Source organism: Coenobita brevimanus, chromosome 70, assembly GCF_032717465.1.
Source record: "Coenobita brevimanus isolate Jiangsu-jjx chromosome 70, ASM3271746v2, whole genome shotgun sequence".
NCBI classification, from domain to species: Eukaryota; Metazoa; Arthropoda; class Malacostraca; order Decapoda; family Coenobitidae; genus Coenobita; species Coenobita brevimanus.
This window is the reverse complement of record NC_137023.1, coordinates 45,601,242-45,616,805: the sequence shown is the minus strand read 5'-3', so window position 1 is coordinate 45,616,805 and position 15,564 is coordinate 45,601,242. Positions and strand designations below refer to the sequence as shown.

The 15,564-nt window shown below is 42.1% G+C and overlaps 1 protein-coding gene across 1 annotated transcript in view; it reads left to right on the top strand.

Annotated features, from left to right (window-relative positions):
* Positions 1-237: 237 nt before the first annotated feature.
* LOC145406484 (constitutive coactivator of PPAR-gamma-like protein 1 homolog) overlaps positions 238-15,564 on the top strand; it is a 172,033-nt gene continuing 156,706 nt past the window's right edge. The window contains exons 1-2 of the mRNA XM_080277639.1: positions 238-445; positions 11,450-11,622. Of these exons, the coding sequence (XP_080133765.1) occupies positions 238-445; positions 11,450-11,622 (381 nt within the window). The remainder of the gene's footprint in view (positions 446-11,449; positions 11,623-15,564) is intronic.

Sequence of the window (15,564 nt, the reverse complement as noted above, 5' to 3'; positions counted from 1 at the left end):
TAATTTCTGATAAATTCATTCCAGATGTTCCGTATTTCATGATGATTTTAGTTGCTGTAATTAAATGTTTTTATAAGCTGTTGTGACTAAATCATGTTTTTATTTGCAGGTGTTTCTACTAAAACCATGAAAACATAAATCAGAAAACCATGTGAAATAATGAAACCCAGTCCTGTAAATTTAAATGACAAAATTTTCAAGTTAAACACTTAAGCAAAATTTCTTAAACCAATCAAGATGGTGATCCAAGATTTACAACGCTTCCTTGAGTCACAAGTGCCAGGGGCATGTGTTCCTGTGGACCTCCTCAAGATTGCCAAAAGCGTGGGTATCCGTCGAGCCAACCAGAGAGGAATTCCAAGAGGGGGTTATGGTCCAGCACCCCTCACCCTGGTGGTGGATGGGGAGTATTGCCTTGACAGACTTTATGGGGGGTTCTTCTCAGGTCAGTGCAAATTGTGTTAAAGTGGACAGTAATTATAGTCCATTCCAAATCAGAATTATACATGGCCACAGCTCGCTCATCCATACTGCCCATACTTCCCCATTCTAACTCCATCACATGTAACTATGATCCATTCCAGATTAGATTTATAGTTGCAGGTAATGGAGTTAAAGTGAGACAATATGAGCAGGTGTAAGAGGGTATGAATTCTGAACAAGTGTAGCTAATTCTAATTTGAAGTGCACTTTTAAGTAGCTGTGGGCAGTACTTTTTATGAGTAAGGGATTTTTTCTAAAATATCACATCTTTTTGCTTATTTATATACTGTAATTGCCAGTGTATATTGGAAGAAGTTTTGTAAATCATTTTGATAAACAGTGAAACTTGAAACAGTTTTTCTTTACTAGGATTCACACACACACACACACACACACACACACACACACACACACACACACACACACACACACACACACACACACACACACACACACACACACACACACACACACACACACACACACACAAACACACACACAAACACACACACACACACACACACACACACACACACACACACACACACACACACACACACACACACACACACACACACACACACACACACACACACACACACACACACACACACACACACACACACACACACACACACACACACAAAGAACAGCAACCAAAATGGTCCCCAGTCTGGCAGATCTGTCATACAGAGAGAGGCTGGAAAAGCTGGATTTGCCTTCCTTAGAGGAAAGGAGAAAGAGGGGAGACATGATTGCAGTGTTCAGGACCATGGTGGGAGTAGATATAATTGACCAAGAAGATCTGTTTTTATGGGATAAGAGAGCAACAAGAGGACACGGAATGAAATTGAAAAAGTCAAGCTGCTTGAAGGATGTCAAGAAATATAGCTTTCCTTACAGAAGTATAGATTTATGGAATAGCCTGGACAAAGAGATCATCCAGTCTAAAAACTTAAACGAGTTTAAAGCTAAATTTGACTTGAGAAACAGCGATGGGAACCCACGAACATAGCATATTTCGTGTGTATCACAATTAGGTATATTATGTAAATACATAAGTATTTGGAACGACATCGACAAATAGGTGGTGCAGGAGAAAAACATTCATGTGTGGAAAAGTAAACTAGTTAAATGTGGATATGGAGACAGGACAACACGAGCATCACTCAATTCCTGTATACTACAAATAGGTAAATACACACACACACACACACACACACACACACACACATATATATATATATATATATATATATATATATGAAGAATATATAATTGGTGACTTGAGGTTTTTCTGTATGTACCGTACTCATGTCAGGACTCCATATTATAATTACAAGTCATAATAGATAGATAGATAAATAGATAGATAGACAGAACTCCAGGCAAGCCTGGGAAAGGGAAATGATCTTGCAAGTTAACTGAGGAAATGTTGACAATACACAGGAAGTAGCAAGTCAGGGGATGATGTAGGTAGTGTGTCAGCGAGACAGCATACAAACAAAGCCTAGTGACCATACACACATACTTACACACAGGTTTCTAGAACTTTCCAACCACAGTGTAACACACGTGACACGGCCCCTGCTACACCAAAATTTAGGAAGCAGAGCTCAGAAGGAGACAGGCCATAGAACCGGCAGGTAGTAGGGAGAAGGGCTTAGCAACATGGGAGAGAGAGAGAGACAGGGAGGTAGCTCGCGGGTCTGTACTTATACTTCACTCGTGTGTGAGAGACTTTGTTAATATTTCCAAGACAAATAAAAATAGTCCCATACTATTCTTTACCTCTCCTGTCATTGCATGACAAATGGGAACGAAGATTATCTACTTACAAACTACTCACGTATAACAACCGCTCATCCACAAGTTCAATATATATATAACTGATCTACAAAACTTCCCTACAAGAAGCTACAAAGTCTTTTGTGACATTTGGTGGCAGCGAACGTAAGAACCTCGTCTACGAATCTACAGTGAATTCCTACAAAATATCAAGATTGAAAACAAAAAATACCTCTCACAACCAACAACTCACAACCAGCTCCTGACAGTATTCTCTCCAACCAGCCCCCTCCGTCTCCCCGATCATCATGCTGATGTAGAGGTGAGAGGTCACATGACGCCTTGCCAGTAGTTTAACAAAGTACTGATACAAACAATCTTGCAATTTCTACGACGAACCAACGAACTACAACCATCTACAATCAACTACAAGTAACAACTCTACGAGTCGTCTGTATAATCTTCTACACGCACCTAAAAGTAGCGGCAGTCTTCATCCCACAACGAGTAAATCACAGGAAAAAAGGACCGAGAATACATCAAGAAAGAAAAAACAAAACAAACAAATGAAGAGTGAGGCACAACTCAACTCATAACCACCAGACCTCACCCTCCTCTCTCTGCTACATCCACCCAACCTCCACCGCTGACGCAGGAGTGAAGAGGTCAAGACAACGAAGCAAATACCAAGCCCATATTCACAACTCATCTTACTCACTCATCTTCACTCAAGTTACTCATCGCTACTCATTTACTCACCACAGCTACCAGTGTGAGAAGTCGACGTCACCCTACGTGTGCTGAGACGACGCCAAGCCGTGTATCTGACACCCCACAACACGTTAATCAACCCGTGAAGAACAACGCTATCACCACGTGCAACACTACTCACACCATTTCCACCACAGTAAAAATTAGTGAGTTACATAGTTACTTCATTTATACAATACACAGTGATAGACAAAAAACTTCTGCACAAACATATAAAACGTGCTGTATAGTTACAACTTACTTACACATACTTACTTCAATTATCTGCATAACTCAAACACTAAATAATCACCAACAATAAATATTCTACACTGTATATATTCATTCATTTATTATAACAGTTATTTACTACCAACGAGTGTTACCATTTATACCTACATAAAACACGTGTTGCATACATACAGCTATACATTATTACATCTACAAAGTAATAAAGAAAATATACCATCACAGTTACTCAGTGAACGATTAAAAGAACTGTATTAAACATTTATTAATTAAAGCTACCTTGTGGAAACAGATAAATTAAGTTACAAGGAAAACCAGAAAAAAAAAAAAAATGGCCATCACAAATGACGTTAGCAAGAATGAACATCTTCAACACAATCGTGAAGACAATGATTTCCACACAGTGCTGACACATATATTGCCCACGATAGGTACAAGTGAAGAACAAGTCAGTGTATATAGTTAATACTGTATATAGTGTATATATATTTTTTATATAAAATAACAAAATATGGGACTATATAATATCATTTTCAGTAATATCTGTTCAATATAAACTAAACCTTAAAAAAGGGTTCCAAGGGAATTAACCAGCAATTATGCAACCTCGATCAACACTGAAAAAGCGTAGACAAACGAAGAAAAACAAACTGTAGAAAATCAATACTTACAAAAAAAGAAAGAAAGAAAGAAAAAGAAATAGAGTAAGATCACATAACAAACAAATGAAAATAAGTGTAAGTGTTACTACAAATGCCAAAATACCACATAAACTACGAACAAAAAAAAAGCAAATTGTTGTCTCCACCAGCTAGTGGCATGGCACATCATATCATCGACCGCAGCATGACCGGATTCAATGTCAGGACTGCAATTATTACAATTATGTAACTACAAACGATATGTAACAATTGTGTAACAACAAACGATTGCATTATGTTACTCTTGCTACAATTATGTAACTACAAACAATATGTAACAATTATGTAACAGTTGCATTAACAAGATGTAACTTTTATGTAACTTTAACTACAATTATGTAACTACAAACAATATGTAACAATTATGTAACAGTTGCATTAACAAGATGTAACTTTTATGTAACTTTAACTACAATTATAAGGCCAACACAATTATGTAACAGTTGCATTAACAAGATGTAACTTTTATGTAACTTTAACTACAATTATAAGGCCAACACAATTATGTAACAGTTGCATTAACAAAATGTACTGGTAACTACAATTATAAGGCCAACACAATTATGCATTACCACAATATTATGTAACAATTCATAAAATGTTACAATTATGTATTACTACAATATTACTACAATGTAACAGTTACAATATAATTATGTAACAATTCACAGTGTTACAATTATGTATTACCATAATGTTACTATAATATTATAAGTCATACAATTATACCACAATTCTGTATTACCAGAATCATCATACAAGTTAGGTGAAATATTAGACATGACTAAAGGGATAACTCAATATGTAATGTAATAACCTAGCAGTATTACCATTGCACAATTATATGTGTATGTCTGTTATACATACACATCTTACAAAATGTCATACAACAACCATTGCATTTATTCAGATATGTATACAACTTGTTTAAAATGTAATATTACTAGATCATTGCAATTTACTATGAATATTGTATGTGTACAATATTATAATCAATATTATGTACTAATAGATTAGCATATGTCAGTGATGATTGCTGTCGGAGGACCTTCAGCGGCGCGGCCGAGCAATGTCAGGACTCCATATTATAATTACAAATCATAATAGATAGATAGATAAATAAATAGATAGACAGAACTCCAGGCAAGCCTGGGAAAGGGAAATGATCTTGCAAGTTAACTGAGGAAATGTTGACAGTACACAGGAAGTAGCAAGTCAGGGGATGATGTAGGTAGTGTGTCAGCGAGACAGCATACGAACAAAGCCTAGTGACCATACACACACATACATACATACTCACACACAGGTTTCTAGAACTTTCCAACCACAGTGTAACACACGTGACACGACCCCTGCTACACCAGAATTTAGGAAGCAGAGCTCAGAAGGAGACAGGCCATAGAACCGGCAGGTAGTAGGGAGAAGGGCTTAGCAACATGGGAGAGAGAGAGAGAGAGAGAGCGAGACAGGGAGGTAGCTCGCGGGTCTGTACTTATACTTCACTCGTGTGTGAGAGACTTTGTTAATATTTCCAAGACAAATAAAAATAGTCCCATACTATTCTTTACCTCTCCTGTCATTGCATGACAAATGGGAACGAAGATTATCTACTTGCAAACTACTCACGTATAACAACCGCTCGTCCACAAGTTCAATATATATATAACTGATCTACAAAACTTCTCTACAAGTTTATACAAAGTCTTTTATGACACTCAGTTACAGTACCCTCGCATCCAACACATGTTTGTCCAGCACGGAGAGCAAAAAATTAGTCCGATTTAATACGATTTACTGTAATTACTGTATCATGGATGCATTAGCATAACACAGACGGAGCTCTGAGAAGTGGGCGAAATCCGCAGAGTTCGCCTCTAGCACGATCACCCCAGGTCCAACACGGTCATACTGGACGTTCCCATGATGCTGACAGCCAATCAGAACTTCCAATCAACTAGCCTCCCCTGCCTGTTATCGTGACGTGATCGTGATGTGCCCAATTAAAAATGCTTCTGCTCTCATGTGATGTTTAAATTTCTTCCGCCACAGCACCATTCAGTTGCATAATTCACATTGGACGGTGCTTTTTTCTTGCTGCATTTTCTGCCCTTGCTACTGCATTTTTCCCTGCTCACGATGCCTAGGAAGCCTTCTGAGAACCCCAAGAAGCGGCGGCACCTCCCTCAGACCACCAAGCTAGCAATCATCGAGAGGAAGAAGAAAGGGGAGAGGAATGGGGTCATCGCCAAGGCCCATGACACGAATGAAGCCAGCATGAGGACCATAATAAAAAAACCAAGACAAGATCCTGGCGGCAGTGAAGGCTTATGGAGTGCAAGGACAGGCAGAAGCAGGACCTTCCATGGATGTGGACGAGGATAGTGATTCTGAGTGTGATTTCGAAGGATTTATGAGGGAAGTTGGGGAGGAGCAGCAGCCATTACCCACTAGTGACGCCAGCTGCCATCCTCTGGGGACCCAGTAGGACTACCTACAGCTTCGGATACCACTTTCCATTCCCAGCAAGCCCACCAACACTATCCTACAAGGTTAGTTATCATTCATAGTACAGTACCATTTATTATAATTACAGTAGTACCAGTATATTTATAGGTATATGGCAGGTATTTAAGGTGACTTTTCCTAAGGTTGCTGATATAATTCATTTTTCCCCATAAGCTCTCTTGTTTGTCTAACACGTTTTTGGTCCAACACGGGACCCGTGCACAACAATATTACCGTGTTGGACGCGAGGGTACTGTACTATGTTTCATATCATGCTGTTGCTTACTGCTGTAAGTTTTGTATCCCAGCCATATCTCAGTGACACCTGCCTTCAGTCACAATCTTCACCACAGAGGTGTCCTGTGGTGACGAGTCTTCCTGCTGTTCTTTCTCCACATCTCCCTTACATCCTCCACACATCCTTCCTTTGTCAGCGCTTTCACCAATAAATGGTTCACCTAACTTACTTATGTTGTTGGAGAACTTTTCTGTCAACACCATCTATTTTACAGTATTAATGTCAGACATTTTTTATCCCCCCACCCAACCCTCCACCCCCTTATTTGACCAGAATTTGTCACAGCTGATTGTTAGAGTCATTGATAGGTTTTGGAATCCTTAATTATGTTTAGGATTGAATTTACAAGGGATAGCTGGGGTTTAATGCACACATAATGGCACTCAGGGAGGCGGGTCACTCTCATCCTAAATGTCAGGACCAACTTGCCTAGCCCTGGGTGCCTATGCTCCTCATGGGACAACACAAGATTAGACGATGATGGTGATGATTAAATTTATCTCACAAGTTCCATGTTACCCAGTCGTGGGACAGGTAATATGTGGGGACCCCCTTCACCAGTCCATTCAAGGTATTGCTACCCCCCCTGGGGGTAGGGGGGTTTCAAGAATACTCCCCCAGTATCCCTGCTTGTCGTACGAGGCGACTAAAAGGGTTGGTGGTGGGTTAGTGCCCCACCCTGTAAAAAGAACTAACTAAAAAAGCAAATAAAGCGCCTCGGACCCGGACGGACCATACGTTGACGACTAAGGAACGGACAAAGGACATTCTGAGGGTAGGAACATGGAATGTGAGAGGAGTGAATGATGAAGTGAAAGAAAGAGAGATTGTCCAGGTGCTTGAGGATGCAAAAGTGGATATATGTGGATTGACTGAAACTAAATGGGAAGGTGAAAGGATGAGAGAATGGGAATACGGTGTAGGTATATGTGCAGGAGTCAGTGAGAATGAGAGGGCAAGAGAGGGAGTATGTCTGATGATAAGCAAGAAGTGGAAGGAGAATATAAGAGAGTATGGAACAGTGGGTGCAAGAATTGTATGGGTGAGGATGAAAGTAGGTATACAAGCATGGGCGATTGTATGTGTGTATGCCCCGACAGAGGACCAAGTGGCAAGAGTGAAAGATGAGTTTTGGGCGAGAGTAGAAGCATGTATGGACAAGTTTGAGAGGAGCGAGAGAGTGCTGTTGATTGGAGACATGAATGGCAAAGTTGGGAATGTACGAGTGGATGGAGTGGATGGTCAGTGGGGTGTGTCAGCTGAAGTAGATGGGAATGGTAGTGCTTTGGTGGACATCTGTGCTGGTAAGGGGTTGGCAATAGCCAACATCTACTTTCGTCATAAGATGATCCACCGGTATACATGGAGAGTAATGAGAAGGATGGATGGTGAACTTGTTGAACGAAAGGCAATGATAGACTACGTGTGTGTGGATGAGCGAATGAGAAGACAAGTGTTGGATGCAAGGGTGTGGAGAGGGTGGGGGAATGGAGTCTCGGACCATCACTTAGTGATGGCCAAGGTAGAGCTGCAAAGAAAGTGGTTGAGGAGACGAAGGGGAAGACAGGAGGAAGCAGCTCCTGTGAGAAGAGTGGAGAAATTGCAAGATAGTGAGAAAATGACAGAGTATAAGAGCATAGTGGAAGAAAGATTGGGAAGGTATGAGCTAGAGCAGATGGAAGGGGTGGAAGACGTATGTAAGATATTCACGGAAGAGATAAGCGCAGCGTGTGAGGCGGTTTGTGGAGTGAGGAGGAGATGCAAGGGTGTGCAAGGGACAGCATGGTGGAATGATGAGGTGAAACGAGCTGTGGAACAAAAGAAGAAGGTATATGGTGAATGGTTGGCGAGTAGAGGTAGGGGAGAAGATGAGAGAGAGAAGAGAGAGGTATATGTGAGCAGGAGAAGGGAGGTTAAGAGACTGGTGAAGGAGAGTAAGAAGAAAGTGGATGAAGAGTTTGGGAGGAATCTGAGTGTGAAATGGAGGGAGAGTAAGAAATTGTTTTGGAAGGAGGTAAAGAAAGTAAGGCAGTGTGAAAGGGGAAATAGTAGGGGAGTGATAGATAGGAATAATAGATTGTTGGTGGAGAAGAGAGAGAAATTGAGGAGATGGAAGGAGCACTTTGAGGATTTGTTGAATGTAGAGAGTGAGAGCAGTGTGAGTATAAGTGGTTGGGGAATGGCTGGGAGAAGAATAGATGAGAGGAGGGAGGAAGAGATCAGTAGGTCGGAAGTAGTGGAAGCGATGAAGAAGATTAAGCTGGGAAAGGCCCCAGGAAATGATGGAGTGTGTGGTGAAATGCTTAGGTATGGGGGTGAGATTGTTGTGGAGTGGATATGGAAGTTGTGTAGATTGGCTTGGGAAGAGGGAAGGGTTCCAGAGGACTGGAAATCAGGTATAATTGTTCCTCTGTACAAAGGAAAAGGGGAGAGAGAAGTATGTGGTAACCATAGGGGTATTTGCCTTCTTAGTGTGACTGGTAAAATATATGGTAGAATACTCATTGATAGGGTTAGGCATATGACAGAGGAGCTAGTTGGAGAAGAACAAGGGGGATTTAGGAAGGGAAAAGGGTGTGTAGATCAGATATTTGTTCTAAGATGTTTAGTGGAGAAGTATCTAGAGAAGGGAAGGAAAGTGTATGCTGCCTTCATGGACTTGGAGAAAGCTTATGACAGAATAGATAGGCAAGGTATGTGGAAGGTATTAAGAATATATGGAGTGGAGGGGAAATTGTTGAGTGCTGTGAAGAGTATGTATGAAGGAGCTAGGGCTACGGTGCGAGTGGATGGTGAGCTGAGTGAGTTCTTTGATCTCAATGTGGGACTGAAACAGGGGTGTGTGATGTCTCCATGGCTGTTTAATATATATATGGATGGGGTTGTAAAGGAGGTGCAAGGTAGGGCAGTGGATGTGGGGGTGGCCCTAATGAATGAGGGTGAGATTTGGAAGCTTCCGGTGTTGCTGTTTGCTGATGATACAGTATTGTTGAGTGAAGATGAATGGGAGTTGCAAGGTCTGGTGAATGAATCTGGGACAGTGTGTTGGAGGAGGAAGCTGAAAGTTAATGTAAACAAAAGTAAAGTTATGGTGTTTGAGAGGAATGATGTCACAGAGTGTGCAGTGAGGTTGGATGGTGAGGATATGGAGAATGTGAGTGCATTCAAGTACTTGGGTAGTGTGATGAGTAAGGATGGAACTTTGGGGGATGAAGTACGTGAAAGGGTACAGCAGGGAAGAAAGGTTGTTGGTACACTGAAAGCAGTGATGAGAAATAGGGAGGTGAGTATGGAAGTTAAGAAGTCACTGCATGATGGTATTGTGATCCCTACCCTGACGTATGGAAGCGAGGCGTGGACCTTGCAAGAGGGGAACAAGTCAAGAGTGAGAGCAGTGGAAATGAGTTACTTGAGAGGAGCATGTGGAGTGACGTGGAGGGACAGGTTGACGAATGAAGAAGTGAAGGAACGTTGTGGGGTAGATGTGGATGTGGTTGAAAAGATTAGGAGAAGTACACTGAGGTGGTTTGGACATGTGGAGAGAATGGAGAATGAAAGACTGACCAAGAGGGTGTATGTAGGTGAGGTGGAGGGAGGGAGAGGGAGGGGTAGACCGAGGATGAGGTGGAGGGATGGAGTTGAGAGGTATATGAGGGAGGGGGGGGTGAGTTGGGGGGAGGGGAGTCAAATGGTGGGTGACAGAGTGACTTGGAGGCGTTTTGTCTGCGGCCACCCTTTGCGGGATTAGGGCGTCGGGCTATAGATAGATAGATAGATAGATAGGTAATTCTTCGGACAAGCTAGGTGAGGTTACAGGAAAACTATGTTGTGTGGTAATGTTTAAATCATGAATTGATGCCTGGTTATCAGGTAAGGCACTCAAACTGTATGTGGCTCAGAAGGGTTTAAATATTTTCCTGAGAGTTTGCTGCTCATGATGAAAGACTCGTCACTTTAGCTTGAAATGCCTGGACTGGGTAACATTACATCAGGCTTTATGCTCTTCATGGGGCACTAAAGGATCAGTTGGTTGATGAATGAAATCTAACACAGGCTGAAATACTTGGGATTTTTTTCATTAGCTACCCTTAAACCCAGTAGCAGCAAGACTTCCACGCAGGGAACCCAGCTACATTTACACGAAGTTTGGCCTGAGCTTACTTCGTATACATATCCTGTCTGCACAACTACAGTCATTTTCCTGGGTTGGGCTGGATATGTTAGGGAAGGATGTCAGTTGGTGTATGAGAAAGAAAACTTAGAATCAATACGAGGCCCTAGGTAGGATTATCAACAGTACGGAAGCTTTTGCACCCGGGTGTACACCATAGCTGCTCCACCCGGAGTGCACAATGCCACCACATGTAGGCTTAACAGTGACAATGTCATGATAGAAAAATTTAGCTCATGGCGCTGTGTAGTTTAGTGGGTAATGAAGGGGCATCTGTCAAATTGAGCCTGTGTAGGTGTATATCCAAGGGATGGTTGGGGTTTATTGCTCACATAATACCACTCAGGGATGAGTGAGGCTGGTCATTCTCATCTTAAATGTCAGGACCAACTTACCAAGCCCTGGGCTCTTGTGCTTCTCATGGGGCAACATAGGATTGGATGATGGATGGATAGTAGGAGTTTGGCAGTTTTTAATTACAATATTATTTTTTTTCTCCTTTAGACTGGGTATGTGGGGGCCAGTGGAATCGCATGGTGCAGTTTTTGGCAGTGCTTATGCAGACAGTCCAGAACAATAACATAGAGCTTGCAGTTTTCTTTAATGGTGCTCTGGAACAGCAACGGCTGGGTGAATGGGCACGCCGAGAGGCCGCTCAGCGGAAAAATATCAATTCGGTAAGTTTCACTTGTTAGTCGTCCATAGTAACAAATGTTTGCTCCTGCAGTCAGTCATTCTGGGACATAAGTTGTAGTAGCTACAGCTTGTGGTATTAATATAAGCACACACACACACACACACACACACACACACACACACACACACACACACACACACACACACACACAATGCATGCATGTGCAGGGAGAGAGAGAGAGAGAGAGAGAGAGAACAGTGATAAGAGGAAACTACTCAGATTGGAGAAAGGTAATGAGTGGAGTCTCTCGAGTATTGGTTTTAGCTCTGGTAATGGTTTGATGTCTGTGAGTGTCATGCCTTGAGAGTAAATGTAGAAGAGTAAAGTGATGGTTATTGAGAGAGAAGACGATTCCCAGTGCAATGTTACAGTGAATGGACAGAGACTGGAATTGGTGAGAGAGTTCAAATACCTGTACTTGGGTACAGTGACAGAAAAGAGAGGAAAATGTGCAAAAGGAGTGGAAAGTAGAGTGACACATGGAAATAAAGTAGCGGGTGCAGTGAAGGCCTTGATAAGAAACAGAGGCTTGAGTGTTACAACTGCACGAGGCCTACTGTACATGAAGGAGTGTTAGTGCCGACTTTAACATATGGATGTGAGACTATGGTGTGGCATGAAAATGAAAAGAGTGAGGGCAGTGGAGATGGGACTGCTGAGGAATGTATGTGGAGTAGAGAGAGTGGATAGGATATGAAATAATGTGATTCTTGAAAGATATGGAGTGAGGAAGTCTGTGGACACCAGAATCAGAGGGAGTGTACTGAGATGGTATGGTCATGTGGAGAAAATGGATAAGAATAGAGTTGTGAAAAAGGTATATCTGTGCGAATTTGAAGGAGGGAGGAGGTGAGGTAGGCCAAGAAGAAGGTGGAGGGATATGGTGGATGAGTGTGTGAGGAAGAGAGGTTTGGAAGTTGGTGAGGCTAGGGAACTGACAAGAGATCGAGCTGGTTGGATATCTTGAGGAGAAGCGCATGGTCAGGGATTTGGCACCCCTTTTTAACGTGACAATGTCCGAATTGACTCTACTGGATGTGTTTGTGTGAAGCTACAGAATGTGGTGAATGTTTTTGGCGTATCAGATAAAGCCAGGATTCCGGGGACTTGAATGGTGAGTGAATGGAAGTGTGGCCCATTGGATTGGGCAATTTTGGGCTGTCTGGACATTGCTACTCCTCACCCTGCCCTAGGGTGGGAAAGGAGGTCCGGATGATGATGATGGTGATGAATACTGTATTCTTAGTCTATATATACAGTAGAATGCATTGGAAAATGTTAGCACAGGCAGCTATATAAATGTACAGTATATCCTGATGATGCAGAAACTTTAAGATCTATCAAGGGTAATGATTCCTTTAGAGAAATGCAAGAAAACATTGCTAGATTCTTGGAATGAGTAAAAAATAGAAGGTAGAGTTTAATACAGAAAAATGGAATTTGGGAAAAGTATTAGTAGACTCTATCTATCTATCTATCTATTGCCAGACGCCTCAATCCCGTTTGGGGTGGCCACAAACAAATCTCCTCCAAGTTGCCCTGTCCCCCACCATTTCACTGCCCTGCTTCCAACTCACATCCCCCCTCTCTCATATTCCTCTCCACCCCATCCCTCCATCTCATCCTCGGCCTCCCCCTCCCTCTTCCCCCCTCCCTCTTCCCCCCTCCACCTCACTCACATACACTCTCTTCGTCAGTCTTTCACCCTCCATCCTCTCCACTTGGCCAAACCACCTCAGTGTGTTCCTCATAACGCTTCCTATCACATCCACATCCACATCACAACGCTCCTTTATATCCTCATTCGTCAGCCTGTCTCTGCATGTGACTCCACAGACTCCTCTTAAATAACTCATTTCCACTGCTCTCACTCTTGACTTGTGTCCTTCCAACAACGTCCAAGCTTCACTGCCATACTTTAGAGTTGGTATCACAATACTGTCATGTAGTAACTTTTTCTTTTCCATGCTCACTTCCCTGTTTCTTATCACTGCTTTCAAAGAACCAGCAACCTTTCTTCCCTGCTGTACCCTTTCAAGCACTTCACCCTCCAAACCTCCATCCTTACTCATCACAATACCCAAGTACTTAAACATACTCACATTTTTCAATTCCTTTGGTTCCTTCTTCCTCGCATTAAAAAAAAAAAAAAAAAAAAAAAAAAAAAAAAATCCAACCTCGCTGTACATTCACTGACTTCACCTCTCTCAAAGACCATCACTTTACTCTTCCCTACATTCACCTTTAGATTCCGTTTCTTACACACTCTCCCAAACTCATCCACCAAGCCTTGCAGCTCCCCTTTGTCTTCACTCAGCAACACAGTATCATCTGCAAACAATGGTACAGGGAGTTTCCAAACACTATCTTCTCTCACCAGGGCCACTCCAACATCCACTACCCTACCTTGTACCTCTTTTATTACCCCATCCATGTACAGATTGAACAACCATGGAGACATGACACATCCCTGTTTCAACGCAACTTTCAAAGAGAAAAATTCATTTAGTTCACCATCCACACGCACTGCAGCCTTTGCACCATCGTACATACTCTTCACAGCGTTCAACAGCTTCCCATCTGCTCCATATATTCTTAACACTTTCCACAATCCTTGTCTATCCACCCTGTCATATGCTTTTTCCAAATCCATGAAATTCGCATGCAACTTTTTTCCCTTCTCTAGAAACTTTTCCACTAAAGATCTAAGAATGAATATCTGATCTACACAACCTCTTCCCTTCCTAAAGCCTTCCTGTTCTTCTCCAACTAATTTCTCTGTTCTTTCTCTAACTCTGTCAATAAGTGTCCTACCATACACTTTTCCTATTATACTAAGAAGACAAAGCTTTTCCTATTATACTAAGAAGACAAATGCCCCTATGATTACCACACACTTCTTTTTCCCCTTTTCCTTTGTGCAAGGGAATAATTATACCTAACTTCCAATCCTCCGGGACTCTACCTTCCTCCCAGGGCAATCTGCACATCTTCCACATCCATTCTACTACTATCTCTCCCTCATGCTTCAGCATTTCACCACACACTCCATCAGTTCCTGGGGCTTTCCCCGATTTAACTTTCTTCATTGCCTCCACAACTTCTATCCTACTGATTTCTTCCTGTCTTCTCACCTCCCTCCGTCTCCCAGCCATTCCCCAGCCACTTATACTCGCATTACTTCCATCCTCTATGTTCAGCAATTCCTTAAAGTGTTCTCTCCATCTGCTCACTTTTTCTCCCTTCTCCACTAGTAATCTACCATTTTTATCTTTCACTCCCCTGCTAACTTCACTTCCACCCTGTCTTACTCTTTTCACCTCTTTCCAGAACATTTTCTTACAGTCCCTCCACTTTACACTCAAATTCCTTCCAAATTCCTCATCCACTCTCTTCTTACTCTCTCTTACTAATCTTTCCACCTCTCTTTCTTTCTACATATAACTCTCTCCTCCGCCTCTCAACTTCTTCCACTCCCCTATTTCTCATCCATTCATTGTATGCTTTCTTCTTTTGTGCCACAGCCTGTTTCACCTCTTCAGTCCACCACGCTGTTCCTTGCACCCCCCTCCGTCTTCTCTTCCTTCCACACACCACATCACATGCTGCACATATTTCTTCTGTAAATATCCTACACACACCTTCCATGTCTCCCATCTGCTCCAATTCATATTTGCCCAATCGTTCCTCCACTTCTCTCTTATACTCTGCCTTTTTCTCATCCTCTTGTAACCTTTCCACTCTCCTTGCAGCTACTCCTTCCTCTCGTCTTGCCCCTCTTCTATTCCTCCATCTTACTTGAATCCTAATTCTGGCCACCACCAAGTAGTGGTCAGAAAGTCCACTCCCCCAACCTCTATAAGCTCTTGCATCCATTACACATCTTTGCATCCTTTCATCCACACACACATAATCAATCATT